This window comes from Pogona vitticeps, chromosome 2 (assembly GCF_051106095.1).
Source record: "Pogona vitticeps strain Pit_001003342236 chromosome 2, PviZW2.1, whole genome shotgun sequence".
Taxonomy (NCBI): Eukaryota; Metazoa; Chordata; class Lepidosauria; order Squamata; family Agamidae; genus Pogona; species Pogona vitticeps.
The window spans coordinates 304,012,601-304,039,417 of record NC_135784.1 but is presented as its reverse complement, the minus strand read 5'-3'; the positions used below and the strand labels follow the sequence as shown (position 1 = coordinate 304,039,417).

At 45.8% G+C, this 26,817-nt stretch overlaps 1 protein-coding gene across 1 annotated transcript in view; it reads left to right on the top strand.

The window, feature by feature from the left end:
* The first annotated feature begins 18,156 nt into the window (after positions 1-18,156).
* ARK2C (arkadia (RNF111) C-terminal like ring finger ubiquitin ligase 2C) overlaps positions 18,157-26,817 on the top strand; it is a 122,831-nt gene continuing 114,170 nt past the window's right edge. Inside the window, exon 1 of the mRNA XM_072992975.2 lies at positions 18,157-18,409. Coding sequence (XP_072849076.1) covers positions 18,349-18,409 — 61 coding nt within the window. The 5' untranslated portion in view covers positions 18,157-18,348. The remainder of the gene's footprint in view (positions 18,410-26,817) is intronic.

Here is a 26,817-nt window from a genome sequence, read left to right as displayed (position 1 = left end):
TGAATATTAATTTCATGAACTTTAACATATCATGTGAATAAATCTACAGTGTTTTGCAAATTCATAGTATTGCTGTATATTCCAAAGTGTCAATAGTCAACAAGGGACCACAGCGGAATATTTTAACTACAAAAATTCTCAAATGCTTTCCAGACAGTTTACAGGCCTCCTCTACATTTTCTCTTTTGGGTTCTTTTTCAACAGCTCCACAGGACATCCCAAAAGCAGTCTTGACTGCCACTGGCAAAGTTCCATCTCCCACCCCTCCAAAAGTAGGATATCCACAACAATAATCACTATACTGATTTCCTACTGATTCTGCCTCTTATCACACAAGAGGTGTGTCTGCGGCCCAGTTAAAGGAAACCCACAGACTGGCGCCGGGCCGTGGACCGGGGGTTGACGACCCCTGCTATAGACGCCTTTATTTTACTCGCCTGGAGAAAGGCCGAGGCCACTGCTAGGCCTTCGTTTCCTGCCTCACTGCTTCTGGGTCTGTGTGGTTCTTCAGGAGGTGCCCTCTATAGAGAATGAAGGGCAATGAGACTACTACTCCCAGGAAGCATTGCAGCAGGAAATGAAGACATCAAAGAAGGCCTAGACAGAGGCCTGAACTTTTCATCAGGTGAGCGACAGGAAGGTGTCTGCCGGTCTGCCTTTGTGGGCTGGAAGCCCAGAATTCTGCCAGGAGAGTTCTTAAAGAATTATGGGATTTGGAGTCAACATACCCCCAATAGCACCTCCCTACCATTTGACTGCAAGAGAGTAAATGAGGCCTATTAAATAAAAATTAAGAAGAAAACCCTTGAAGATGGAAGTCGCACGCCTGTGGATCTCTGGAGGTTGCCCACCTCTAGTGTAGAACTTCCGGTCATGGAGGATTGAGAGTAAGGTGGCCTCTCTCACCCTGACATTTAGGAAGCAATAAACACTGGCAGGGTTTATGCTTGGAGGCAGAGCACCCAGGGAGGGGTTTGCCTAACCCTGTGTGGGCTCTCTCTCTCCATCCTACAAGAACGGCTGCCTCTCCAGATGAACACAAATGGTAAACAGAAAGCGTCTACAGAGGGGCTTTTTTCTGCCGTTGAAAGCGGACACGCTGCTGGAGCAGATTTGCAAAAGAATTCTTGCAGTGGGGAATCAAATTTCTCTCTGTTCCTTGGACGCCCGGGATCTGTTTCTGAGCTTGCAGCTGTCTTTGGAAGGACGGCTATTCAGACTCTCGCCACAGCCTGGTGAAAAGCAAAAAAAAGAGAGAGGATCGTAATCAATGGGCTGCTTTTTTTCAAAAATCACTCCCGGAAATTAAATAAACAAGATGGGAAATTGAAATAAAGACCAACGGAACACCAAGTCCAGATAGTTGTAGCCAAAAGCTTGGTCGTGGGTTTGCTTTGTTTTTTTAATTTTCTTTTCTTTTCTTTTTGTTCTGGCCAAGTTGGGATTGGTTGCCAACATGGAAATACATGGAAAAATAAAGTGGAATGTTTTTTCCTAAATAAAGGAGGACTTAAGCACACTTAGTTCATCTCTCTTCCAATGAAACCAACGGGCTTCAACACAGCTTACCTTCTGTCTGCGCAAGAGGCTGTATAAAGGGCGTCTCCCAAAGTACTACCCATCCCACGATCCCTTGAGACTCCTGTGAACCCTTTTATCCTGCCTATGCACTGTCAGGAGAAGTTCTGTTCTTCCTGAAAGGCCAATATAAGGGTGACAGAGGCCCACAGGGAGGTTCAAAAAGGTCCTCATTGAATGACTGTTTTTGGGCTGTATCTCCCAGGATTCTGCTTGAGCGAATTCCTGTGGAATTCTGGGAGTTGGAGTGCAAACAATTCTTATTTCTCACAAACAGGCAATAGCAATCCGGCTTCCTTGGAATGGCCTGTGCAGAGAATGGCCCCCCTCCCCGTGCATCTCAAGGGGTGACTTTCCTGAGCTCACAGACCAAAGGCCAGATTCAAAACTCCTGTATGGTTAATAACGAATTTCGACAGATATTGCCAACATGCTTTTAAAGGCGCAGGGCGCTATATCTCCATTCCATCTGTAGAAACTGCAAATGCAGCTCCAGAAAAATCCCACATTTGCAGGCTTCTGCACTCCTGAAAAGAGAATAAAAACAAAAAATAAACGGATGCTAATTAGATTTTTTAAAAACCCTCCCCAATATATCTATCCACATAGTCATTTAATTATCCATGCCATCTCTTATTATCCTACTCTTCAACCCCAAAGGGCTCCTGGAGCACGAACAATTAAAATACTGAAAATAAGAACAAAACCAAGCAAACTGTAAGCTTGACAGTATATATATATAATCTGGTCCCTTAGCGTTTGCACATGCATTAGAGGAAACACACTTTATTTAACCAAAAACTTTCCAGGGGCAGCTGCTTGCTTCCTACTTGCTGTCATTCTGTGCCATTATGCCACCTCCGAAGTACAGCCCCCCCCCCAATGAATGAGTGACGTCCGGAAAGATTCTGTTGTTAAAGTTCCTGCTGAGCTCTTGCAAACTCCAGCCCGTGACTTTCTGGACAGAGTCTGTCTATCTCACAGCTGATCTCCTCTTTTCCTGCTGCCTTCAATTTTTTCCCCTAGCATCCTTGCCTGCAGGCTTGGACTGTACGATTTCAACATTGCAGAGACCTTTCCTTCCTTTTCAATAGAACAGGAGTGTAGAAGAGGGAAGCATAATATAGGTGAACCTGAACAGATTCAGGATTCTGCACAATGCCCGTCTCTGAATGGGGGGGAAACATCACACCTCTGGACCAATACTTGCTTCCTCCCCTCATTTCCAGACTTCAAAAAGGATCAGCTGGATCTAAAGCCAACTTTAAGGCTGGAGTTTTGTTTTATGTTTCCCCTTGTCCTTTTGCAACAGGACTTAGAATAAATTAACTTCTTTTGATCCTCACAGCCACTTCAGGATTACACACAAAGAACATTATGCAGATTAACTCCTCTTACAGGCCCTAAAACTCTCCCCCTGCCCCCAAACTGCAAGGTAACTCTTCGAAAAGTATTCTGCTTTCGAAATATGGGTTAAGAGTGCTGGAACTAAACAGGGGCTTTCTGTGCTTGGGGAAATGTCTTATATTTAGGCTGGATCACCTTCACAAGCTTTCATGTTTTCTCAGCAAGACCCATTCGTACCGCACAACAGGACGAAAATATCTTGTATGCACAGGTGTTTCACCCAAATTCACCCCATGAAGATATCAGTTTGCAATCTGGAAGTCGGCAAGTGCTTTTAAAATGCTTCAAGGAGGGGAGAAGACAGAAATGATGGTTTCTCCCGCTGGATTTCCACCTGGTCCTCTCTGCCTGATTCAACAAGGGCTTCAGGTGTGTGCCAGGTGAAAAACAAAGAAGCTAAGGCTGGAGGAAGAGCCGGCGCCTGATTGCTCTCTCCCACAGCAAAATTTGAGATCTAGCACTAACCAGTGGAGGCAGAGGTACTTGTAGGGTTGGGGGGGGCGCGATGGTAGAAGGCAAGGAGCCAGTAGCGAGCGAGGGTGGAACTAGGAGTGATGGTCAGTTGACTGCTACTATAGCTGCGAGGATTGTGAGGCTGAAAGAGCGGCAGGAGAGAACACACAATAACCCTGAACACAGGTAGACCTCTGGGAGGGAAGCAGTCAAGTCAGGAGGGGACTGGCCCTGCTGAAGGCGAGAGGCTGCCAGGAAGAGGCCGCCACCACTGCCACCAGCAAGCTCTGGGTTAGAATTCTACCAGGCAACGATTGTTGGCATCTGCAGGATGCAAGCGGAAGGGTGTGCATTGCTCGGATACAGAAGGCAACACAGTCAGAGGTTGTGAGGTTGATGCCTCCTTGACAAGGGCTGGACTCAAGGATCTACGCCGGGGTCCCTTCCAGCTCTGCAGTTCTGAATTGTTGTTGTTAGTGTTAGTGTTGAAAGAATACCAACGCATGCTTCTCAATGCAAAGTGTGAAGTTCCGAGGACAATATGAATAAATGGTTCAGGAAGTGGTGGTGCTTTCCAAGAACAAGATGCAGGATGATTTTCTTAAAAGTAAACATTAATAGTGTACTATAGAATTAAGACTGGTGCAAGAATAAACATAAGAACAGTCCTGCTGGATCAGGCCAAGGGCCCATCTAGTCCAGCTTCCTGGATCTCACGGTGGCCCCGCCAGATTCCTTGGGGAGCACATGGGACCACTAAATAGATACCTGTCTCCTGACCCCCCCCCCCTGCATCTAGCATTTGGAGGTGCCTTCCTTTGAAGCCTGGAGATTGTACATCCCTATCATGGTTTGTAACCTGCGAGGGACTTAATAATGTAAGTGAGCAATCCGGACTAGCCAAGAGAGCTGACGGCTGGAGAGCTGATCCTAAGCCAATGAGGGCTGTGTTCAAATCAAACTCCTCCCAACTCAATGGCACTGGTAATTTCTTAGAACTTCCCTGAGCATGGCCTAATTTTATACTAGCATAGCATAGCATAGCATAGCATAGCATAGCATAGCATAGCATAGCATAGCATAGCAGTGTGTCTGGGCTGAGAGGGGTGGGTATTGGCATAAGCTCCTCCCCTTTGCCACCCCCCTTTTGCCTCCTCCAGCAGTTGATTGCAGCCACCTTAACAGATCCAGCTGTGCTACCTGCTTTCTACCAAGTGCTTATACAACTGCAGCCTCCTTTCCTACAATAAAATTCTCTTATCTTTTTTCTCCTCCCCTCTTGAAAAAGAATGTCCTGTTTCATATGGGATATCAAGGCCAGATAAAGATGTTAGCCTGTACTGAGTGCTGAAAGCACAAAAGAGGTGACTGAGACAAACTTTATGGTAACATCAGACTTCAGAGAAAGCTCATGTTTAGCCCTGATGGCCAAAACAAGTTAAAAATGGCAAATTACAGGAGATAAGAGATGTTCATATTGTGACAATCACATACGTTTGGCACTTATGGTTCCAAGTTCTAATGTCAGGTTATCTATAAGGTCTCATTTTGGAAAAAGAATTGAATAAGAAAGAGCCAATAATAGAATCGACCCGTCTTTTCCTGCCCAGGCATCCATCTCTTGAGCAAAACAGAGCCACCGTATGAGAGAGCAAGACCATTCCAGCTAAGTCCACCTCTCTGTGGCAGGAGGGATGTTCTGCTGGTGTAGGGTTCCCACCAAATTTAGAACTCCAAACATCCCGACTTCTCCAGTCCACTTGAGCAGAAAGAACTGAATGAAACATGGATGCATGTAAAGGGTGTACAGGCAGGCACCAAAAATGAATAACAGGAAAAACAAAAATTTAAATCCAAGATGGACAAGAGAACTGAGAATAGAAAAGACAGAGAAAAAGCAAAACAGTTCCCCTCCACTTCTCCAGCCCCACAAGGCTTGATCATTTAAATTAAAAGGTTTTCTGTATCAGCACAAAATAATTCAAGTTGTGGCTAATCAGGGGTCCTTTCGCAAAACTGTTGGAGAACCTGGGAGCAGCCACTGAGAAGGCCCTGCCTCTGGACCACCTTTGAAAATGGCTTCCGAAGTTGATGGGGAAGGGAGAGACTTTAAAAGCTGGATAGGCTCCAACAGGAGAAGGATTGTCTTCCATATGAAGGCAATATTCTGTTTTCACTCTTGGGGGGGGGCGGAAAAGAAGTGCACTGGGGAATTAAGAGGTCTGTGGTTTAGCTACTGTCTGATTCCTGACACATTTTGCAAGAGACCACCTTCTCTTGCTGCCGTTCCTTGACATGCAGACTGGGACGGAGAACTTATAAGGCGAACAACTGGAGTTATGTGTGCTAATATTAGTCTAAATCTGTGTCTTTGGCATCTGGTCAGAATTTAATGCAATGCCACAGGATCAGATTGCAGGCAGAGAGCATGCACCGATGAAAACTGGAAGGTGGGGGAGGGAAATCCCACAAGAGGAAGCTTGAGAGTGAGCGTCCGATGAGGCACCCGAGATAACTGATAGTGCCAACAGGAAGGTATCTGAAGTCACCAGGCGGCACGGGCACCAGGCAGCTGGCCGTGAAGGATGGGCACATGGGCTCCTGTCAAACTCACATGTGTTGTCTGGCATTTGAACAGAGAAGCAAGTGTGCCGAATGTGTCAGAAGCAGCTGTGGAGAGCAACAGGGTTGGCAAGAGCAGTGACAGTATTTGCAACAAGACTGTTGGCGCGCAAAAGTGCACCCAACATGTACCATGAAGCTGGGCACCTGGCTCCAGAAGAAGAAACATCTTAAGGCCCTCCAGTGTGTGTAATGATATGTTACAGATAGAAGAAAAGCGTCATTCTTTCATCTGTGTGTTTTTTGGACTACCGATCGCAGAATAGTCCACTCTGGGAGTGCTACCGGACAGACAGGTATCTAAGTGTGGCTCACCTGGGAGAAAGGCTTTCAGGTTTATCATAGGAAGCCGCGCTTCTTGTTCAGAAAGAAGCTGTCCCTAAGCGCCAGCAAAATTTCCTTTTTTTTTTTTTTTTGGAACCAGAAGGTAGGCAGAACTAGGCTGTATCCACGACCCAGAACAGCGAAGGCTAAGTCATGAAGTCTTCCGGCTTTCTCCCAGGTGGACCCTATTTAGGTGCCTGCCGTTGTCTGTTTGTTGGGTAGGGCCCTGAGAATGGAGAATTTTGGTATTTATACTAAAAATAAAAAAAATTGCGCGCAAATAGTACATCCCTAACAGAATGCCTGTCATTAGAAAATGAAACCTGTCCATATTCCAGAGATGGGATTCAGGCAGACTTGCAAACAAAGTCTGTGTTCAGGTCCCAAAAGCCAATTACAAAACAAGGCAAGCTGCTTTGCAAAGCTCTTGGAGATGTTAAAAGCTCCTGCTGTGACAATCAGATAGCCTTCACACTCAGGGAATCTCCTCCCTGTAATTTATTTACTTATTTAAAATATTTTAACCCTGCCTTCTTTCTCCTTGAAAAGGACCCAAGGCAGCTTGCAACGGTGACAGACAATATTTAAAGTTGAAAACAATGAGTATGTAACAGTGGTTAACGTAATTAAAAAGCAATATTTAAAAATATGAACAATGGATAAGGAGGCACCTTACATCAATGCACAGGCGATATTGAAGCAAAGATCAATAAGTATACAATTTTTTTTAAAAAAAATGACACTGTGAGGAAATCACAAGTAGTGCAATCCAGTCAAAGCAGCAATGCATAATAGTATATCTAAAAATCACACAAGAACAATGAATAAGGAGGAATCTCACATCAATTCACAAGCAATAGTATGACAAAGAACACAACATATACAAAAACTGTATACTCTGTGATTAGACCCCTGTAGGTTGAGGCTGCTCTTGAGGACAATTCAGAAGCTTGAGCTGATACAGAATACGGCACTTAGACTGCAGGGAGGTGATCCTGCTGCGGTCACAGGACGCTTATTCTGCAATAATGACCCTGGCTATACCAGCCGTCATCTGAATTCAATTCAGGGTTCTGTTTATTACTGTCATAGCCCTAACATGGAAGGGACTCACATAACTACTTAACCGCCTATGGTGGTAGGACCCCTGTTCCAACTGCTGTTGTTTGAAACGTGCCAACGGCCTCAGACCTTTTAGGAACTGAACCTTTGGTGAAATACGAGATCTTTGCAGGGTGGCTGAGGTGGAGAAATAAGCTGAAACAGTTTCAGAGGAGTTTGTGATGCTGCCAATTTTATCAGGTCTTCCACCCCTTCGTGGTGATTTGCTTTTTTTTTTTTTTTTTTTGCTTTAGATTGTTATGTTTGTTATATGTCTTAATATGTGAGTGGGTGGTGTCTGCGGCCACAGCATTTCAACGGGCTTCACCTGCACACCCCCATGTCTACCCTACTTGTTGTTGTTTAATGGTTAAATTGTGTCCGACTCTTTGTGACCCCATGGACCAGAGCATGCCAGGCCCTCCAGTCTTCCACTGCCTCCCGGAGTTGGGTTAAAGTCATGTTGGTCGCTTCGATGACACTGTCCATCCATCTCGTCCAACACTGAAGAATGTGAGGAAGTGTATTCCAACTTTGGTGACCTCTTATTTAGGAGACAAATGAATTCTTATTACTAGGGAGATTCACTCTGCCCAGTTTTGAGATCATCTGCCCTACTTACATGATCTCAAAACAGGGTTGAATGAATCTCTGTAGTAATAAGAATTCATTTGCTTCCTAAATAAGAGGTCACCAAAGTTGGAATGCACTTCCTCACAATTCTTCCGTGTTGACTTTGTTGACTAGGGCTCAACGAATAACTGATTTCACGGGTGGTGGTGATGAGGATTACCGTATTTTTCACTCCATAAGACGCACCTTTCCATAAGACGCACCAATTTTTTAGGAGAAGAAAACAGGAAAATATAATCTGTTTTCTTCGGTCCATAAGACGCACAGACTTTCCACCCTCCTGTTTTGTGGGAAAAAAGTGTGTCTTATGGTGCGAAAAATACAGTAATCTGCTATTGTTTTTAGGCCTGAACTTTACAGCAGCTCTCCAAGGAGCCAAATCCTACCTCTTCAAATAGGTTCTCACACAGCCTTGGATCACTCCTTCAAAGTTCAGACAAAACCCCTGAGTGGCTTCACATACACACAATTGGAACCTCCAGCTTTCATTGTGAGGACTGATGACACTTGCATTTTCAATGACACTAGGGGAGCTAGGAGCAGATCCCCCATGAATAGAGGGCTTCTATTGTTTTCAACTCTTACAAAAAAACCCCAAAGGTAAAGGTAAAGGTTCCCCTTGACAATTTTTGTCCAGTCGTGTTCGACTTTAGGGGGCGCTGCTCATCCCCGTTTTCCAAGCCATAGAGCCAGCGTTTTGTCCGAAGACAATCTTCCGTGGTCACATGGCCAGTGCGACTTAGACACGGAATGCTATTACCTTCCCACCGAGGTGGTCCCTATTGATCTACTTGCATTTGCATGTTTTCGAACCGCTAGGTTGGTTGGAGCTGGGACAAGTGACGGGCGCTCACTCCGTCACGTGGATTCGATCTTACGACTGCTTGGTCTTCTGACCCTGCAGCACAGGCTTCTGCAGTTTAGCCCACAGCGCCACCACATCCCCCCCCCACAAAACCCCCAACCCCCCCCCACAAAACCCTCTGTTTTATTAATATGGAGTATTGTTCTTCTGCATCCATGATTCAAAAGGCCTGGAACTGGGCCAATATTGCTGCACAATATTGTGCCCGTGTCGCCAACAGGAAGAAGGACGCCAAGCTTTACATAGCAAAGGGCAACTTGAATGTTGACAACACCAATGGCAGCAGTCAAGATGGTCTACAGGATCCCATCTTCTGCTCACTCCCCTTCACCAAGTTGGTGAACGTAGTGACATAAAGTAGGGGCTTAAGTGGTCCATAAGTTGAAGTGGAAATGGAACTCTTGAGGGAACAATCTGAAAATATCTTAGTTGTTTTGTCCTTCTGTTATCAAAATCTATAACATCTTTTAAAAACAACACTGCACTAAATAAGAATGCCAGAAAAATCCAAAACACCACCCGAATTCCATCCATGTAAAAATCAAAGGCCACCTCTGGCACTGTAAGGGATAACAGACCAGGTGCTGTTGTGTAACAAAGCCCATAGTAGTTAGTTGTATGTAGGTGTGTGTTTGTGGGCTGGAACTTCCAGAATTTTGCCTGGGGAATCCATGGGGGATTCTGGGAGCTGCCGTCCAAACAACAACAACACACCACAAAATCAAAACAAGGAGCACACCCTTACAAATTAGCTTGCTTTTGTTTTATGATTGGTTTTCAAGCTGTGAGCATGAAAAACAGAGGATGGGTTATGTGTAATACCTAGCATGGTAATCTTACTTATCTAGACTTCAGCTCTGGGAATTGTCACCCCAAAGGTCTGGGAGTGGAGTTCAAAAACAAAAAAAAGCAGTTTCCAATTTCTGGTATAATGTACCATATTTTTCCATGTGTAAGACTATACTTTTGTCTAAAATTTTTAAACTAAAATTGAGGGTTGTCTTATACATGGGAGTAAGCTGAGGAGAGTACAAAAACAAGTGGAGGGGAAAGCAGGGATCAAATTGTTCCTGCAGGGCTTTGATCCCTTTCCCCCTACACTTGCTAAGCTCCACTTAGATTTCTTAATTTTGGGTCAAAAAAGTGGGGGGCGTCTTATACATGGAAAAATATGGTATATTGTACTATGTTGTTGTTATGTGCTGTCAAGTTGCTGTCCAATTACAGTCACTCTAATTGGATTTTCAAGGCATGGCTTGAAAGAAGTAGCTTACCATTAACCACCTTCTCCAATGAAGTGAAGGGTAGCCGTGGGGTCCAACCAAAATAGAATACAAATGCAAAAATAGCCAATACCTTTACAGACCACAAAAAAGTCATCATAGAATAAACAAGCTTTCATGGATCAAAACACCACTTCATCAGGTTTGTACCAGTGTGAAGAACGTACAGTCCAAACAGACTTGGCAAGATGGATTTTGCTCTTAGATGTGAAGTCCAAGCAGTTCTTCACAAGATGGGTTTCGCCAGGCTTGTCTCTTAGATGGACGTTAGGAGTCTGGTTGCTGTTTTAGAGTTACAGCCTTAGGCAGCTGGGGAATGAGTGTAACGGCCAAAGAGACCATGCCCCCACCCATACCTCTCCATTTGGCCTTTGTTCGAAGGAGTTATGTTCCTGCTTGGTGGGGGTGGGAGGCACAGAGAGCCTGAGTCCTCTATCTGGGAATTGGGCAATAATTTTGTAAACTCACTAGTTCATCCAAATGGGATCAGATGAAAGCCAAATTGATATTACCTAGTGGTTGCAGTCCTGCTCTGCCAATAATTTTGCACGGCTAATCCAGGTTTCTTGAATCCAAAGTTGACTATCTGACCACTGCACCCCACTGACTCTTGCTATAAGATATATTTGATCCCAGTGCCCTTTCTCAGCACCCTAATCATGTTTCCCCCCCTCATGTCCCAATTGACAAGTCCACACTCTTCATCACCTTTTTCACACTTATTTATTTAAAATAATTTTACCCCACGTTTCTCCTTTTTTTAAAAAAGGATCCAAGGCAGATTACATCATTCATAACACAACAGTAAAAGCTAAATCAGCAAGTAATTCAAAGTAGAATTAATAACATTATATTAAAAACGTTAGGTGAAAGCATTATGAAAAACAGATTTAGAAGCCACAACATATAAATCATCCTGTTTATTGCCTGTGATCTAGACCAGTGGTTCTTAACCTTTGTTACTCAGGTGTTTTTGAACTGCAACTCCCAGAAACCTCAACCAGCAGAGCTGATGGTGAAGGCTTCTGGGAGTTCCAGTTCAAAAACATCTGAGTAACAAAGGTTAAGAATCAGTGAGCTAGACCATCAGTGGCTTCCCTAGAAACTCCATTTACCTTGTCAATGCAATTTATTATTCTACCAACCTGTAAAACTCAAAACGGTGTGAGAGGCAGCCTATTCCCTTAATTGGAACTCAATAGGAGGGGCCACTCCCAAAGAGGCTTACTCTTACCTGGCCAAAGGTGAAGGGCATCTGGAGGGCAACCACTGAAAAGTAAACTCATAGCAAGGCCAGGCTGATCTGCCAATGGACGATCTTTCAGGTGGTCAAGCCGTAATGTTTCAAAGCTGGGATGGGGAGAGTGTGGTCCCCAACATGTCCTTGGACTGCAGCACCCATAACCCCTAGCCATCACAACCAGTGCTGAGGGCTGTATTCCAGTGGTTCTTAACCTTTGTTACTCGGATGTTTTTGAACTGCAACTCCCAGAAACCCCAGCCAGCACAGTTGGTGGTGAAGGGAGTTGCAGTCCAAAACTCCTGAGTAACCCAAGGTTAAGAACCAGTGCTGTACTCCATCAGCAACGGAAGACCTCCATTTCTGCTTTAAAGGAAAGCACACTTTTTTTTGAATGTGCCTGCAAACTTTCAAAAGTCTCCCTACCCACCCATCCATATCTAGCCAAATACATTCCTAATGACCAGGTCCAATCAGTGACACCTCGGTGCTATTCTGAACCAGATGCAGTTGCTGAAATGTCTTCCAAGGCAACCCCCTGACGGAATGCATTACAGTTGTCAATGCATGACGTCATTAAAGCATGGATAAATGTGGCCACAGTTGTCATGCAAAGTTCCCACCGTGTCTGTTTCTCGGATTTCTGTGTAGAATTTTAAAAACGTCTGAAGCCGTTAATACTGTTCAGGGCATACAATGGCTAGCCATGCCTTGAAATACAAGGCAAGTTGTGACTTTGAAAAGTTATTTTTCTGCTTTACCACTCCCGTAGTTCCCCAGATGGCCACGCTGAAGGCTGTAATCCAAAAAAGTACTTTTCCTCACCTCCAGTTAGTATAGGGTGCTTTACTGAGAAAGCGATACTGAGGTTTGTATTTGTAAGGAGGTTCCTGCATGTTTATGTCTTTGTTTCTTTGGATTTTGCCTGAGGTTCATATGCCCTCCTTAATCTAGAAACCCGCTTCCCTCTCAAACAACAAATCACCACCACCCCCATGCTTTAACGGCTAAAACAATTCAGCTGCATGAATGTCCTTGTCTAGTGACAAGCCACAAATGGGGTATATGACCATTTGAAATCTCTACACTTTAAAAGAATAATTGTGCCATTACATGTTATAAGTGATGTTGTTGGTAACCTCACCTGCTGCCTTTGTGTCTTTGGCTGCAGGACAACTTTGGACCGACTATCAATCCCGATGTTTCCTTCCCTGCCTCCAATTCACAGTCATGACTCTCTTCTAAGAGCTTTTTTCATTCTCTGTTATCTATTGGCACAGTACTTTGCTGTCTGTTGCGGCCAGTGAGTCTGCTGAGGCCCATTGCTGCAAGCAGTCATGTTTGCTGTAGATCCGTTGATCTGTAAGTAAATCAAACCTTTCTATTCTTTTATTATGTCTCCAACTAATGTCTCGGAGTAAGTTATTGAGACTGTAAGTCCCAGTTAATGAGAGGAAAAGGGGTGGGCTGCTCAGGGGAACTTGAAGCTAATTCTGTCCTGTGATTCCCAGCATTTCTGCTTGCACAGCCAGAGGAGCTTAACCAACATTCAAAACTCTGCAAGAATAAGCAGTGCTACAGACAATCTGTTATGTTTCAACGTCAGCATTGGTTCAATGTCATCTTGCTGTCAAGCACCGACTAGCAAGAGCGGATCAAAATGAGTCTACACATTCTCTCCCCTCCTTTTTGAATGCGAAAGGGAAAATTAAAATAATTGAAAGAAGCCATACCGCATGTTCATTAGGAGAACGGTGTACTGCGGACGCCTTTCAGAAATAGCTAGATGTACACTACAGAGAGACGAAGCGTGGGTTAAAAGCTTTTTGGGAGTGCTCTGTTAAAAAACAACGCAGGAAAAAAGAGGAAAGGGGGCTTTCTGCAAGTTCAGTCACAGCCGGAGAAAGCGTGGAAGAGACTAAGAAAAAGAGAGCGAGAGAGAAATCTAGGGATTTGGTTAACCTTCACAGCCAGCTTCCATGGCAAGGTTTGCAGCCTACCCAAGTGAACATTTCAGGGGAGGGCAGGATCTCCACAACGCCCACCGCCTAGGAGCCCGAGGAGCAGAAAGAACACCTTCTAGTACCATAAAGCTTGCAGAGATTCATTGGGACCCAGATGGTGTCACTGACAAGCCGCCATTTGTCCAGTGCTTTGTGGGGCACCCTCCTCTCTCTGTGTGTCTTTGAAACCCGATCGTTGATTGTTCTCCTCACACAAGAGGCAGCTGCATTCTCCCTGCCCGATCTGCTCAGGCTGCCAAACCTTTTTAGGGGTCACTGTCCCTTTAATTTAAAACTTGGGATGAGCTGGACTTAAGAAGCTGGGCCTTAAAAGCTTCCAGTTTAGGCCTTTTCTCCCATGTGAGCCACATCAAGGTGACTAGAAGGGGTGCATACAGTCAGGTACAATCCCCAGAAGAGGAAATACAGTGGTACCTCACTAGACAGTTACCCCACATGACAGTGGGTTTTTTTTTTGCTAGATATTGACTTTTTGTGATCGCTATAGCGATTCGCAAAACAGTGATTCCTATGGGGGGAATTTCGCTGGACAATGTTTGGTCCCTGCTTCGCAAACCGATTTTCGCTAGACGACGATTTTGACAGCTCCCTCCGCGCTCGCAAAACGGGTGTTTTCGGGACCTAAGCTTTGCAAGACAGCGATTTAAACAGCTGATTGGCGGTTCACAAAGCAGGTTTCCTATGGCTGATCTTTGCTAGACAACAATGATTCTTCCCCATTGGAACGCATTAAACAGGTTTCAATGCATTCCAATGGGGAAATGCTTTTCACTAGACGATGATTTTGCTAAACAGCGATTTCAGTGGAACGGATTATCATTGTCTAGCGAGGCACCACTGTACAGGATTTGCAGTCGAAGAAATCAGAAAAGGCCACCCCTACTTGGAAACAACAGCCAGGGTTTCACTTGACACTAAGATGAAATCAATGTTGGCAGCAGTCAAGTCGAAGAATTCTAGAGCTGAGGTGCTGCTGCTAGAAAAAGCCTTCCTTGTGTCCCTTGACATACAACTGCACCGTTCTCAGTTATGGAATACAGTGGAAGCCTCCCCTCTGCATCTGTTAAGGATAAGGAAGGAATATATTGTTGGAGTTTTTGCAACCTCGCAGGCTACCTTTAGTAGGTTTGGCTGGGAGGGACCTTTCTGGGCTGGGGTGACTGTCAATCTATCCAGCACGAACCAATCATTTATTTCCAGCCTCTTAATTCAAAGAGAGGCCCGCCTCTCCGTTCTGCGTCCTTTCCCCCCCTCTCCTTAGTCTGTTGGAATTTGGTCTTTTTGTTAGTTTGCTGTTGATCTGTTCACAACTGTAAATAATGAAGCGTTTTAATTCTTTCTCCTACAAATGTCTCAGAATGACACCTTAAGGGCCGGTTAATGAGAAAGAGATGGATTCTGGGGAATTTGAAGCTATTCTCCTCTCTAAATTGCTGACCTTTTGCGGGGGGTTAGCAAAGTTATTTTGCCAGAAATTCAAAACGGCAACATATATAAAGAAAGGCACTCCCTCAAGGAACCTTGCATGTATTACAGTGAACCCTCTACTTACAGAATTAATCCGTATTGGAACGGTGGCTGCAAGTTGAAAAGTCTGTAGGTCGAATCTCCATTGACCTACAATGCATTGGAAATTGATTAATCCCATAACTGGCAGTTTTTATTCTATTTTTGTTCCATTTTGGGTTTTTTTCTGGTCTGTAAGTCGATTCTCCGTCTGCAAGTCGAATCTAAATTTTGCAGCCAGAGAAGTCTGTAACTCGAAAAGTCTGTAAGTCGAGCCGTCTGTAAGTCGAGGGTCCACTGTATACACCCTCTCTCTTCCATGGAATACAAAACAACATAATTAGGATACCAAGGTAACTTCCTGACCAGCCAGCCAACAGCCCCAGAGGTTGACTTCTGCAGCGTTTGCAAGATGGCTACATCATGTACGTGCAGACCACATGCTCTGATCCCCACTATTGACAAGCCATGTCAAATGGGAACCCATTTAGGGTTGCCACGTGAGCAACTTCCCATTCCCGGAGATTTCAGTGTCCAAGCCTGAGATTTCAGTGGCCAGGCTTGGGTGATACCACCGCGGTGAGCTTTTGTGTAACAAGTGCTATGTGTGTGTCACAGTGTGTGTGACCCAGACCACATAGATCTCTGGCTTTCCCTCTCACACAAGTGTTGTGTGCACCGCAAATGTTGAAACAACCCGACATGGAATCAGCAAGCTGTGGCACCAGCTGAGAAGGGGTGGAGGGTGCCTAGCTCAAATCAGACTCCCCCCTCGGCCACCCAGCATGATGCACCCTGAGACTGATCTCCCACCTTGGAGAGTTAAGGAAGCACAACAATTTTTGGGGACATCAGCTTTGACCCTTGGCAAGACTAAAGCAATTAGCACCACTGCCAGCAGACAGGAAGCTTCTGCTCAAAGGTGCAGGAGCCCCTTCATGGAGGCTTAAATCTGAGCCAACTTGATTGAAAGGCCTTGGCCACAGAGGTGGGAATTTCAGAAAATACAGTGCTATGTCTTATGTGCTGTGTGAAAATCCCATTTTTTAATTCTGTTCCTAGCTGGTTCTGGAAAACCAGGTGCTTCAACAGGACTCTTTTTATTGAAGCACCCATGGGTTCCTGTGGTGGCCAAACCGTGCTCAGCTCCTACTCCCCACCTGTGCGCACAACACACCTCTCTGTGTTTGCTCTGGAGGTCCGGCGGCCAGAATTGCCCCCATTGATATGGTTTTTTTGATAAGAAAAACATAATTAGCATCTGGGCTCATTTTTAAATGGTATTTATTTTATAGGGTTAAATGAGATGAACTGGATCTGATACCAGTGATGGGCAAATGTGGGCAAGGGAGGTAAAAAGATGAAGCATTTTCATGTTGAAAGAAAAGAAAGCTGTCTGCAGGCAAAAAGCTTAGGTTCTGGGAATCGGGTTCAAATTTGTAGAGCTGCAATTTCTAGGTGCTTGCCACGGCCCACCTCCTTCTGTCATGTTCCACACACCTGCTTTGCAAAGCAGGAGCCTTTTGTTTCTGATGAGGTTTACATTCCCTTGGTGCCACAGGCTGGCAAGTGGGTGGGGCAAATCTTCTTCCGTCCCTCCCTCTTCTTCTGCCATTCTCTCCTCTCTCTCTCTTTGTTATCCTTTCTCTCCCTCCCTTCTTCTTCTCTTTCTTTCCGCTTATCTCTTGTTCATCTCTCCTCCAGTGCTCTTCTCAGCTGCCCCTCACCCTCTCTCTTTCTCTTTCCTTTCTCCCCCACCTCCCTCTTCCCCCCCTTTCTGCCAGAAAGGAACCATTCCCCCTCCCCTTCCCTGGCCTAGGGTTGATCCAAGGACCCCGGATCCCCATGCTTAAACTGGAGAGCAGGCAGGCTGGGGAAAAAAGAGCAGGATTTCCCAGTACCACTGGTGGAGGATTTTTTTTATAGGAACCTGTACCCTAACCCACCACAGTCGACAAAGTATGTCAGCAGCTACTAATCTGTAATAAAGGCATATAAATTTTAAAAAAAGAGAAAGAAGGATTTCTCTCTTTGGGGAGGGATGCTGTGTAAAAACCGGGAGGCACAAGAACTTCAGAACCATTGCGGGGTAGGATATTGAGCCGGATCCTTACAGGCAAAGGCTGTTCGTTCTGTAACAAACCCAACCCTAGTTTGCACTTTGACTATTCCTGACCCCCCCTCCCACTCTTCGTGCACATCTGTTCACAAGCGGCGTCTTGCTCCTGTCCGTAAGAGGATCGGGCCTGTTGAAATGCAGCCTGCGCGGCCCCTCCTCGGCTCTCAGCTCTCTCTCTCTCTCTCTCTCTCGCTGCCCGTTTCCCCTTCCTATAAATCTCCCCCCACCCGTGTGTGTCTCTCTTTGCCTCTTTCTCTCTGTGGCAGCAGCTGGCACGGTGCTTGGCCGGCCCGCGTTGTGCGATCGGCCCCTGGGCATGCCCCCCCCCCGGGGTGGTGGTGGTGCCTCGGGTGTTGCGCGCCCCCCTCCCCAATATGACCGTGCAGAACATGCCTGCCTGGCCTCCCCCCCCCCTCGGTGTCCCATTTCCACATCCTCCTGGGTCATCGAGGCAGATGGTTTTGTGTGTGTGTGTGTGTGTGTGTGTGTGTGTCAGAGTCAGAGTCAGAGTCAGATAAAGAGAGATTGCGCGCGCGCCTGTGCGCCCCCCCCCCAGGCGATATGCGCTCCGCTCTGCCTCCCGCGCCCGGGTGCGCCTTGTGGGTCCCGTGTGCCCAGCAGCCCAGCCTTCTGGGGCCCTGCCCGCGGCTGGTGCGTCGGCTCGCCTTGTTTGGGGAGCGCCGCCAGCAGCAGCGGCGGCGGCGGCGGTGGGAAGAGCCCCGGCTGGTCCGCCTCCGCCCTCCCTGCGAAGGGGCTGGAGATGATAATGCAAGGGAAGGAGGGAGGGGGGAGAAGAAAAGGGAGGAGAGGAGCGTGGGGAGGGGAGGGGAGGGGAGGGGGGACCCCGTCAAGCAGAGGCAGAGCCCCAGCCCCGCCAGCCCCGCCTCCCATCGGCCGCCCTCCTCTTTGTGCGCCCGGCAGCTGCAAGCTCAGCTCCCCATTTGAATGTATCTCGGGGACGGGGAAAGAGGCATTTCCATGGGCCATCTGTCTTCCTCTAGCCCTCCGCAGCAGCAGCAGCAGCAGCAGCAGCAGGCGGGAGCCCCGCCGCTCCTCGACCGCCTGTCGCCGTCGAGAGGGAGAGCAGCCATCATCCTCCGCCCCGCCGCCACCATCAAGGGGTAGCGCTCACAAAGGGGGGACTCCAGCAAGCAAGCAAGCAAGCACGGCGCCGCCGCCAGCAGCTGGCCAGGATGGTTCTCGTCCACGTCGGGTATCTTGTTCTTCCAGTGTTTGGCTCTGTGCGAAACAGAGGTATCTCTTTATCTGTGTCTTTTCTTGGAGAGAGGAAGGAGGAGGAGGAGGAGGAAAAAAAATCCTATTTCTTTTTTTTAAAAAAAGAGAGAGAACCCCAGAGGGAAAGACGGCCGAGCAAGCCCCCCGATCTCTGACTCGAGGGTTGTTTCGGGGAGCATCTTCGCTTGCCCGCGTTTCGCGGCCGGAGAGGGAGAGGGAGCTGGGTCTGTAGAGATGCTGGGGTGCCGGAGGTGGGAGGGGACCAGAGGAACTGAGTGAGGAAGGAAAGAAAGAGAGGTGGGGTGGGGGGCATGGACGAAGGAGGGAAGGGGGAGGAGGAGGAGGAGGAGGAGGAGGAGGAGGAGGAGGAGGAGGAGGGAAGCCCCCCCCCAGACGTGGAAGGAAGGACGGAAGGAAAGAAGGAAGGAAGGATCTAAGGAAGGAGAGAAGGAAAAATATGGGGGGGGGGAAATGATTTCCGAAAGGCAAGGATTCCAGGGGAGTGGCAAGGCGAGAGAAATGTGGGGAGAAGTGCCAAAGGAAGAGGAACCAGCTCTTTTTTTTGGGGGGGGGGAGAGAATAGGGGCGACCCCGAGGATGGCGGCGACCCCGCGCTTGCAAGAAAAACGAGGTGCGGGGGGAGCAAGGGAAGGACTCCAGCGAGCAGGAAAGGAAATCCGAGAGGAGCCAGATTTAGGGGGGAGGGAGGCGAGGGGGGTGTTAGATTTTCCTTTGTTTATTTTGTTTTGAAGGACCATCTTGGATTATGCTTCAGAGATCGGGGGGCTGAATTTTTTGCAGTTATTCCTACTCCCCCCCACCCCAGTTCTTGTAGAATAAGGTATAGCCCCCCCATCTCCATTTTTCCCCTACTCTCCTGTGAACTCCATTTTAGAGCTCCGGGTGAACCCCTCCCTCTTTGCTCCCTCCCCTCTCCTCTCACCCCCCCCCCCCATTTTCCACCTGATAAATATAGATCTCTGCCCACCAGCAGAAGTCGCTGCCCTTTTCTAGATGCGCCCATGGGTTCATATGTGTGTTGTTGTTGTGGGGGGGGGGGCTTTATCGGATTCTGCCTTAGGATGTGGGCTCACCAGAGAAGCTAGCCGTGTTATCTTCCTTTCAAAAAAAAACTGAACTGTTTATATGCAAGTGATTATGTTGATATAATTGTTACAGTTCGCTCTAACACAAAATGCAAATTTTCTGTTCCTTCCTGAGTTGAGATGCGCCCCTTCTCTGTGTTCTTGTGAACTCCACTCAACCCTCTTTTTTTTTAAAAAAAATTCTCCCCCCCCCCCACTTTTTTCTGTTTTGCATTTACTCCTCTGATGGATTGTATTCCTTTTTTTTTTTAATGGGAGGGGGCTTTTGGAAAGCTCTTCTCCCTCCCCCTCCTCTTTTTGTCGCTATTGTGGTTTGATATGGGGTGTGATTTCCTCCCCCCCATCATCATCTCCCATCCACCCCTTTTCTTCTTTTTGGCATTTTAAAAGTTCACAGCAGTCTTTTAATTTGGGTGGCACCACAATTGCCTAAAGAAATAACCAAAAACAAAAACAAAAAATAAAATTAAAAAATGAACACCAGTTTTAGAACAATTAGCATGATCTTTTTTTTTCCTGAGCGAATCTTTAATATGGGATGTGTATATGACCATTGCACATTTCCCCCCTACATTTCCCTTGTTCCCCACCCATCCCCATATGCTGCTGCCACGAACAATGGATCTGAATCTTCTTCTCCCCTCCTTTTGTTATTTTTTCCTTTCTCCTCCTTTCTTTTTAAAAAATAATTTGCCCTTCTCCATGCCTTCTGTTTTCTGTAAAAAAAATATCAAGGACGCAATTAGATGCCATTAATACCGCTTCCTTTCATGCCTCAACTCTGCCCTGTTCCTTATCTCCCCCTTCCCACAGAACACAACAAAGATCTTTTAATTGAATTAAAAAAAAAAAACAGATAATCCCAACCATAGATATGGTGTGCCACACCAGCCCATGATGTTTCTCTCCACTGCGATGGGAACCATTAATGAAATCTGGATAGTTAATAAACTGGGTGCCTGAAAATCAAGCCCAGTCTATGTTCATCCTCTGCTTCAGCCCCGTGGGGTTCCGGTCACGACTCCCGTTTCCCCACGGGGATGAACATGTTGCAAAAATTAGTGCATTTTAGGGCTGCACAAAATTCTCTCTGAAGCACAGGTGAGAGATGTGGAAGGCACTCATCCAGGAGATGCCCAAAATCACCAGAGTGCAAAAAGATCTTAACATTGCAATCAAATTTATTTGTCCCCCTCCAACCTGTCATTTAGCTGCGTTTTTTCCCCCCATTTGCCCCCCCTCTACATTGCCCTACCCCTTCCCACTCTACATGTGTAACATAACAGCTTAGTTTTTGCACATTGTGCGTTTCTGTTTCCTTTAAACTGCAGTAGCCTCTCGTGTGGTGATGACGTGACCGACATTTGCATTGATCCAAACCTTTCTTTCTATCTATCTTTTGTTTGATTTGATTTCCTCATTGTGTAGATTAAGTGAATGGTCCAACCTGCTGCCCCCCCCCCTCCGTGGCTTGTAGTTCTTTGCCTCTGCATTTAGCTCTAATGTGGACACCCCCACCCACCCACCCTTTAACCATTTCCTGTATCCATTTGAAGAACTAGCATTTTAAGCTGAAGTATCCTCTTTCTGTCTGCTATCAAACTGAAGAGGGTGGGTGGGCTGGCTGAGAAGGAGAGGAAAGCTTAAATCCATGGAATTTGAAAACTGCAAGCTTGGTTTCCTCCCTCCCTCTCACCTGCTCAGTTTAACCTCACCATGTTAAGAGATTAATCATAATTTTTGCAAAAGCAACTAAGCAATTGATCCATTCAAAAAAACAGTCACTCTCTGTGAGATACGGTGTTATCGATGGAGTTGTGACCCCATTCACATTAGGATCACAGCTTTTTCAATGAACTGTCTGGGTATCATTTCCACTCTAGCTATAATAAGGAGGAAAAAGGGCAGGAAGACGCCCAGATGGTAGATCTTCTCCCTCCTTCTTTGGGGTTTAATACACCTAGAACACACCCACTGAGAAATGAAAGACAGTGGCATTTCTGTTAAAGGAGGCACTAAAAGTCGACCCATCCTTCCCGAGAGAGGATACTGATGCTTAAAACTGAGATCCTAAACAACCAAGCTTTCTTTGTGAAAAATATTATTTTTTAAAAAAGAAAAAATGGTAGACAGACTTGTATGCTCAAACCTGTTTCTCTTTAGCTGTCATTGTAGTGCTTTAGAAAAAAACAAAACAACCAACAGGCCATTTCCAATAGAGCTCTAGTTTTATAACACCATTTTTGTACTTTCATCCTGTTTAGCTAAGTACATTTGCACTGTAAATTCCTGTTAAGTGGATTCATTTTGCTTTAGGTGTACGGAGGACATGGTGTCAACACCCATATCTCCACTCTAGCCTTATTATTCGATTGGGTCTTGATTCCCCATGCATTTTTCAAGGGCTGGGTTTTCTGTTAAGCCCTTGGAATTAACCCACCAAAATCCTCTTAGAACAGACACCTTGTTTCATTTGGGGGACAGCAAATCAATCAAGGGGTTAATTTGCTTCCCTGGTTATTACGCCAAAGTCTTGCAGCACACACAACTGGCCACACTGCATCATCATGCATTCCGTAATTCACAGGTGTATACATAGCACGCATGCACACATGCGCTGATCCATCAGAACAACATTCTTTCCAACATCTGGCCTTCCTCTTCCAATAAATTTGGCTTTCACTGGTTAACACACCCATCTGAGGGCTACTGGGATTCAAACCCTTCCTTTTGAAGGTAGGGTTGGGCAGAATATGGGAAATGCCAAAAACAAACAAACCCCCAAATAAAACAAACCCCTAACAAGAGGGAACCAAAAAAAAAAAAAAAAAAGGCAGAGAAAGCGGACGCTTACTTAGCAAAATGGTTTTCCATTCAACAGGGATAGCATTTCTTTCTGCTGTGCTGAATTTTTTACTTCCTGTTCTTATTTTGTGGGTAAATTTTTTTCTGTATCAAATATCCTTTGGTTGTGTATTTCTCCACCTTTTTTCTTGTACTAAAACTGAAGCATGGTCTGTATTTTTTTACATTACCTAGTTTCTGATGTAAATCTCTCTGTAGAGACATATCCTGCTGAAATGTAATGTGCAGTAGCCTATACATCTACTCATTGTATGCCGCTTCTGTTCTGTTGCCCTTCCACGGCATGGTGGGCGAATGTGCCTTTTGTATTGTGTGCATGAGAACATTGTTACAACACAGTTCCACTAATACTAATATACAATCTCTCAATAAAGAAACTAGTTTTCCTATATTAACCTAGTGTGCTTTTTCTATTGCTGTTTCCCCCCATTTATTGTTGTATCCCTGCTGTTTTAGATTATTTTCCCCCCTGCTTTCCCACCGACACCCACCTCCTCTCCCATTGGAGTGAATGATTTTACTCCCAGTTTTAATTTTATATTTATTTTAAAAAAATATTTTTTTAAAATTTTTTTTGGTGCCACCAATACCGAACAAGGAGGAGGGAATTGTTACATGTTTTCTCTCCCATGTCAACCTTCCAGCCTTTGGCCTGTGAATCTCAACTGTCTAGATACACATCCTATATTACCATCATTCCTACCTATGTGGAGGTAACTCTTAGATCATAATATTCCTGTTGGGACGTCAAAATGTCAAGAAAGAAAAGAGATGTGTACGTGTGTGCATGTGTGTGTGTGTGTGTGTGTCTGTATGTAACATATAGAAACACACACCCCAGTGGTTATGTTGCAAAATTAAATGTAAAAGAAGCTTGCTCTTGACCCCATTCCTGTTCCACATTTACACATTGATCATAACACGAGGTTACTGTTGCATGGGTGCAATGGAGGAGGGAGAAATGGAGAGAGAGAGAGAGAGACCCATTTAATTGGAAAGGTTGCCACTTCCTTTAAAGTATTTTTGACCCTTTCCTTTTAGCATGTTCAGCCAGTCTTCTAGGTAACAACGGTTAGATATTATTGACTATTCATGGTGATCTTAGAGAGAGATGGAGGGTGGGTGTACAAGGACTGCAGAGAAGGGCATAGGAGTAAAATTTGCAAAGGTCAGAGATGGTGAAGCCTTTTCTTGACCTTCCCATGTCTGTTCATGTCTTCCGTCCTTGCTCACCTCTGGAAGAACAGGAATGAGTTGTGGGTAATGTCTAAGCTAGACACCCATGTAGCCTGCTTTCTCCACCCCTTGTCAATAGTACACAGCCTTTAGACACTACTGTATGTGTGTACCCCGTGTGCGTACAGAATCAGATGAGTAGGAAATACCTGATCGTACAGATCATGAATCCCCATTAAGAGCTCATTCTTTTCCATAGCTACTTCGAAACAAATCCCACTGCTTTCACTAGAGCTTACTCTAAGGCAAACATGCCTGAAATTATATTCAAGATTATATTCTAAATATGCACTGGTGGCAAAAGGGCACCCTTACATAATAACTTTGGACTTCCACTTGCCTTGCCTTGCCTACGTGCCATAAGAGAAATTAAGATACGCTAGAAGGGTTAGGGAAAGGAAGACGTAATCGCCCTCTCTCTCTCTCTCTCTCTTTTTCTCGGCGTGCCTTATTTAAGTCCCCTGAACGAAATGGGTTGGGAGAAAGTTGATGGGTTTATTTTTGCCTTTTCCCCTCTTTCTTTTCATGCAGATGGGACCTACATACATAAATGTATAAAATCAGAATGTGCTAAAATGTTCAAGATCAAACCCAAAGTCTTGGGGAGATGGTGTGGGGAGGGGAGGGGAGAAACTGCAGAACTCGTGGCTTTGAATTAAGTTCCATCTATTAACTGCTTTAAAAATGAATGAACGATCCATACGTATGAAAATCTGGCTAGATCAAATAAGGATCTTCATAGAGAAAATGCCTTCCTTGCTGGGGTTCAAAATGACAAGCATCCACTTTTCCTCCTCACCTCCGGGCTTCCTGGTTCACACAGCTTTTCGGTGTCTCCTGCTCGGCCATTTGCCTCCCTCTTGCCTGACCGTATGCAAGATACATGGCTCCCACCCCCCAACACACACACCCCCTTGGCTTCTCCAGGCCTTTGTTCTTGACGCTTTTCGAGATCTGGCAGCTTAGCCATTTGCTGTGATCCATGCTCATGTTATTATTATCACCCATGTGGAGTGGCCAGAATTCCGCTTTCTTGCATGAAGCAGAGAGCGGGAGGAGGTGAAACATGCATGGCTTCTCAGGGAGGAAGAGGAGACGGACCATCGTTGGATGATCTGTTTTTTTTTAAAATCTCCTCTCCTCCTCTTTCCCCCCATCTCTGCCCACCTTTCCACAATAACTCCTCCCCCCCTTTTTGCCCCCCTTTGGGGAATGACTAACCATAACACAAGCTGCCCACCCCAGGGGTATTTGATCCTTGACACTGGACAAAAGAGAAAAGATAGGACGCCACGACAGCTGTTGTCCTCATGCACTCCCTTCTCTCTCCCGCATCACACCCCCAGCTTTTGTTAAAATAGCAGCCGTTTCGCTGCATCAACAGACCACAATCTACCAGATCTGATTTTGGAGATTAATGCCCACGCAGATCAAAACAGTTCATTTGCAGCATCTGGGAGATAACTGTGTATATATATATTTTCAATGTTCATTTTCGTTTTTATTTGTTCAGTGCTCTAATGAGACCCCAAATCGGCTTGGTTCATAAGAGCTCGTGGTTCGTCCTATATCCCTGGAGGGCTATGGAAGGGCGTTCTTAGGAGATCACACCCATTTTGTTCTGGAGCAAGCCAAAGGCATCCGGGGTTCATCTCTCACGGCAGCCAGCTGCCCAAGGATCTTCATATTCTAGCCAGCTCATCTGCATAATGGCACATCCCCTCCTTTTTTCTTTCATTGCCACAAACATGACCATAAGGGGCCACGCACGCTCAACCTTCGGCTCCTACTGGGAGCGTGAATGATTTCAAAGGTTACATTTCTGGAGCAGGGCCTTGTGTGTGCTGATGAAATGCCTTTATGTGGTCGGAGCTCACCACCACCACCACCACCTGTAGATGACGTGGTGTTGGGAGTGAGTTATGGGTCTAATAGTCATACAACGAAGGCAAAGCTAAGGCTATTGTTCTTTGCTCCTCTGCACGTTCACCCTTGAAGTAAAACAGACAGACAGGCAAACCCCCACCCACCCCCAATTCTGGGAGAATTCGCTGTTCTGAGATTCGCTTTTCTTCTACTCAAAGTTGGGCAGGTGGGCAGATCCAGCAAAGTGCAGAGACTTCACACGTGGATTGAGAGTGCCGTTATGCTGTGCTGGTTGACTCCCCTGGATCGCAGTCTCGGCATGCTTGCCTGAGAGTAAAGTCCCATTGAAAACAAGGGTGCTTCCGAATCATTACGGATAGAATTGGTGCTTTTAGTCCCATAGGGTTCAGGGGTTCCCAGAAAGAGAGAACCACATTAGTCTGCTCTAGTGCAATTAAATAAAAATAAAGATGAAAGCCTTGTGCCATCTTTATACCCGACAGATTTGCTTCAGTGTGGGGGTTTCGTGGATGACAATATTCAGCCTCAGAAGTAAAATATTGAGGACATAGGTTTATAGACAGTATTCATAATACTGTGGGTCTAGGGTTAGAAAGAAGTGGGATACAGCAGATGACAATGGCAGTGTTAGCAAAGGCCACTGAAGTCTCAAAATGACTTACTCCTAAGTAAGTGTGCATAGGATTGCAGTAAACTTTCACCAGTGGGGTTAGGGTAGATCTTGTTCTCTCTCTTTGTTTCCCCCCTCCCCCCTCTCCCTCCCTTGCTTCCCACCCTGCTCTATTCCTTGTTCTAACTGGTAATACAATATAAAGCCAATTACATTCTACATCCTTGTTTGTAATCAGAGTAAATTCTACAAGAAATAAGCAAGTAAAGACCAGTGTAACAGACCGGCATAACTGTTTCACAATTCTGTGTTCCATTTTTACAGAATTTTGTGGGGTGTCTCCCCCCCCGTTGCCCACTAATCATCATGTTGGCTTAGCCATCGCATGGCTCCAGGTAGAGGGAATCTAAGGCAGGATGCATGCAAGGTGTGTCTTATCCCACGAGCGTGTCAGTCAAATGAATCCGCTGTGAGTTGGAGGTTCTTGGCCACCTCCAAACCAGGTCAACTGGAACCACACATAAGAGACATTTCCTAGTTGGTGTGCCGTTGAAAATTTGAAAACAAGCCATGGCATTTGGTGTTTCCATGAGGTGGCGTCAAAATAAAAGCTGGAGTGCTCTTAATCTTCATTGAAGCAAGAGGAGGGGGGACGGAAAGCATGCATGGAAGGATATTTGGAGTGTGGTGTGAATTCATGAAAATTCCAATCATTTGAAAGT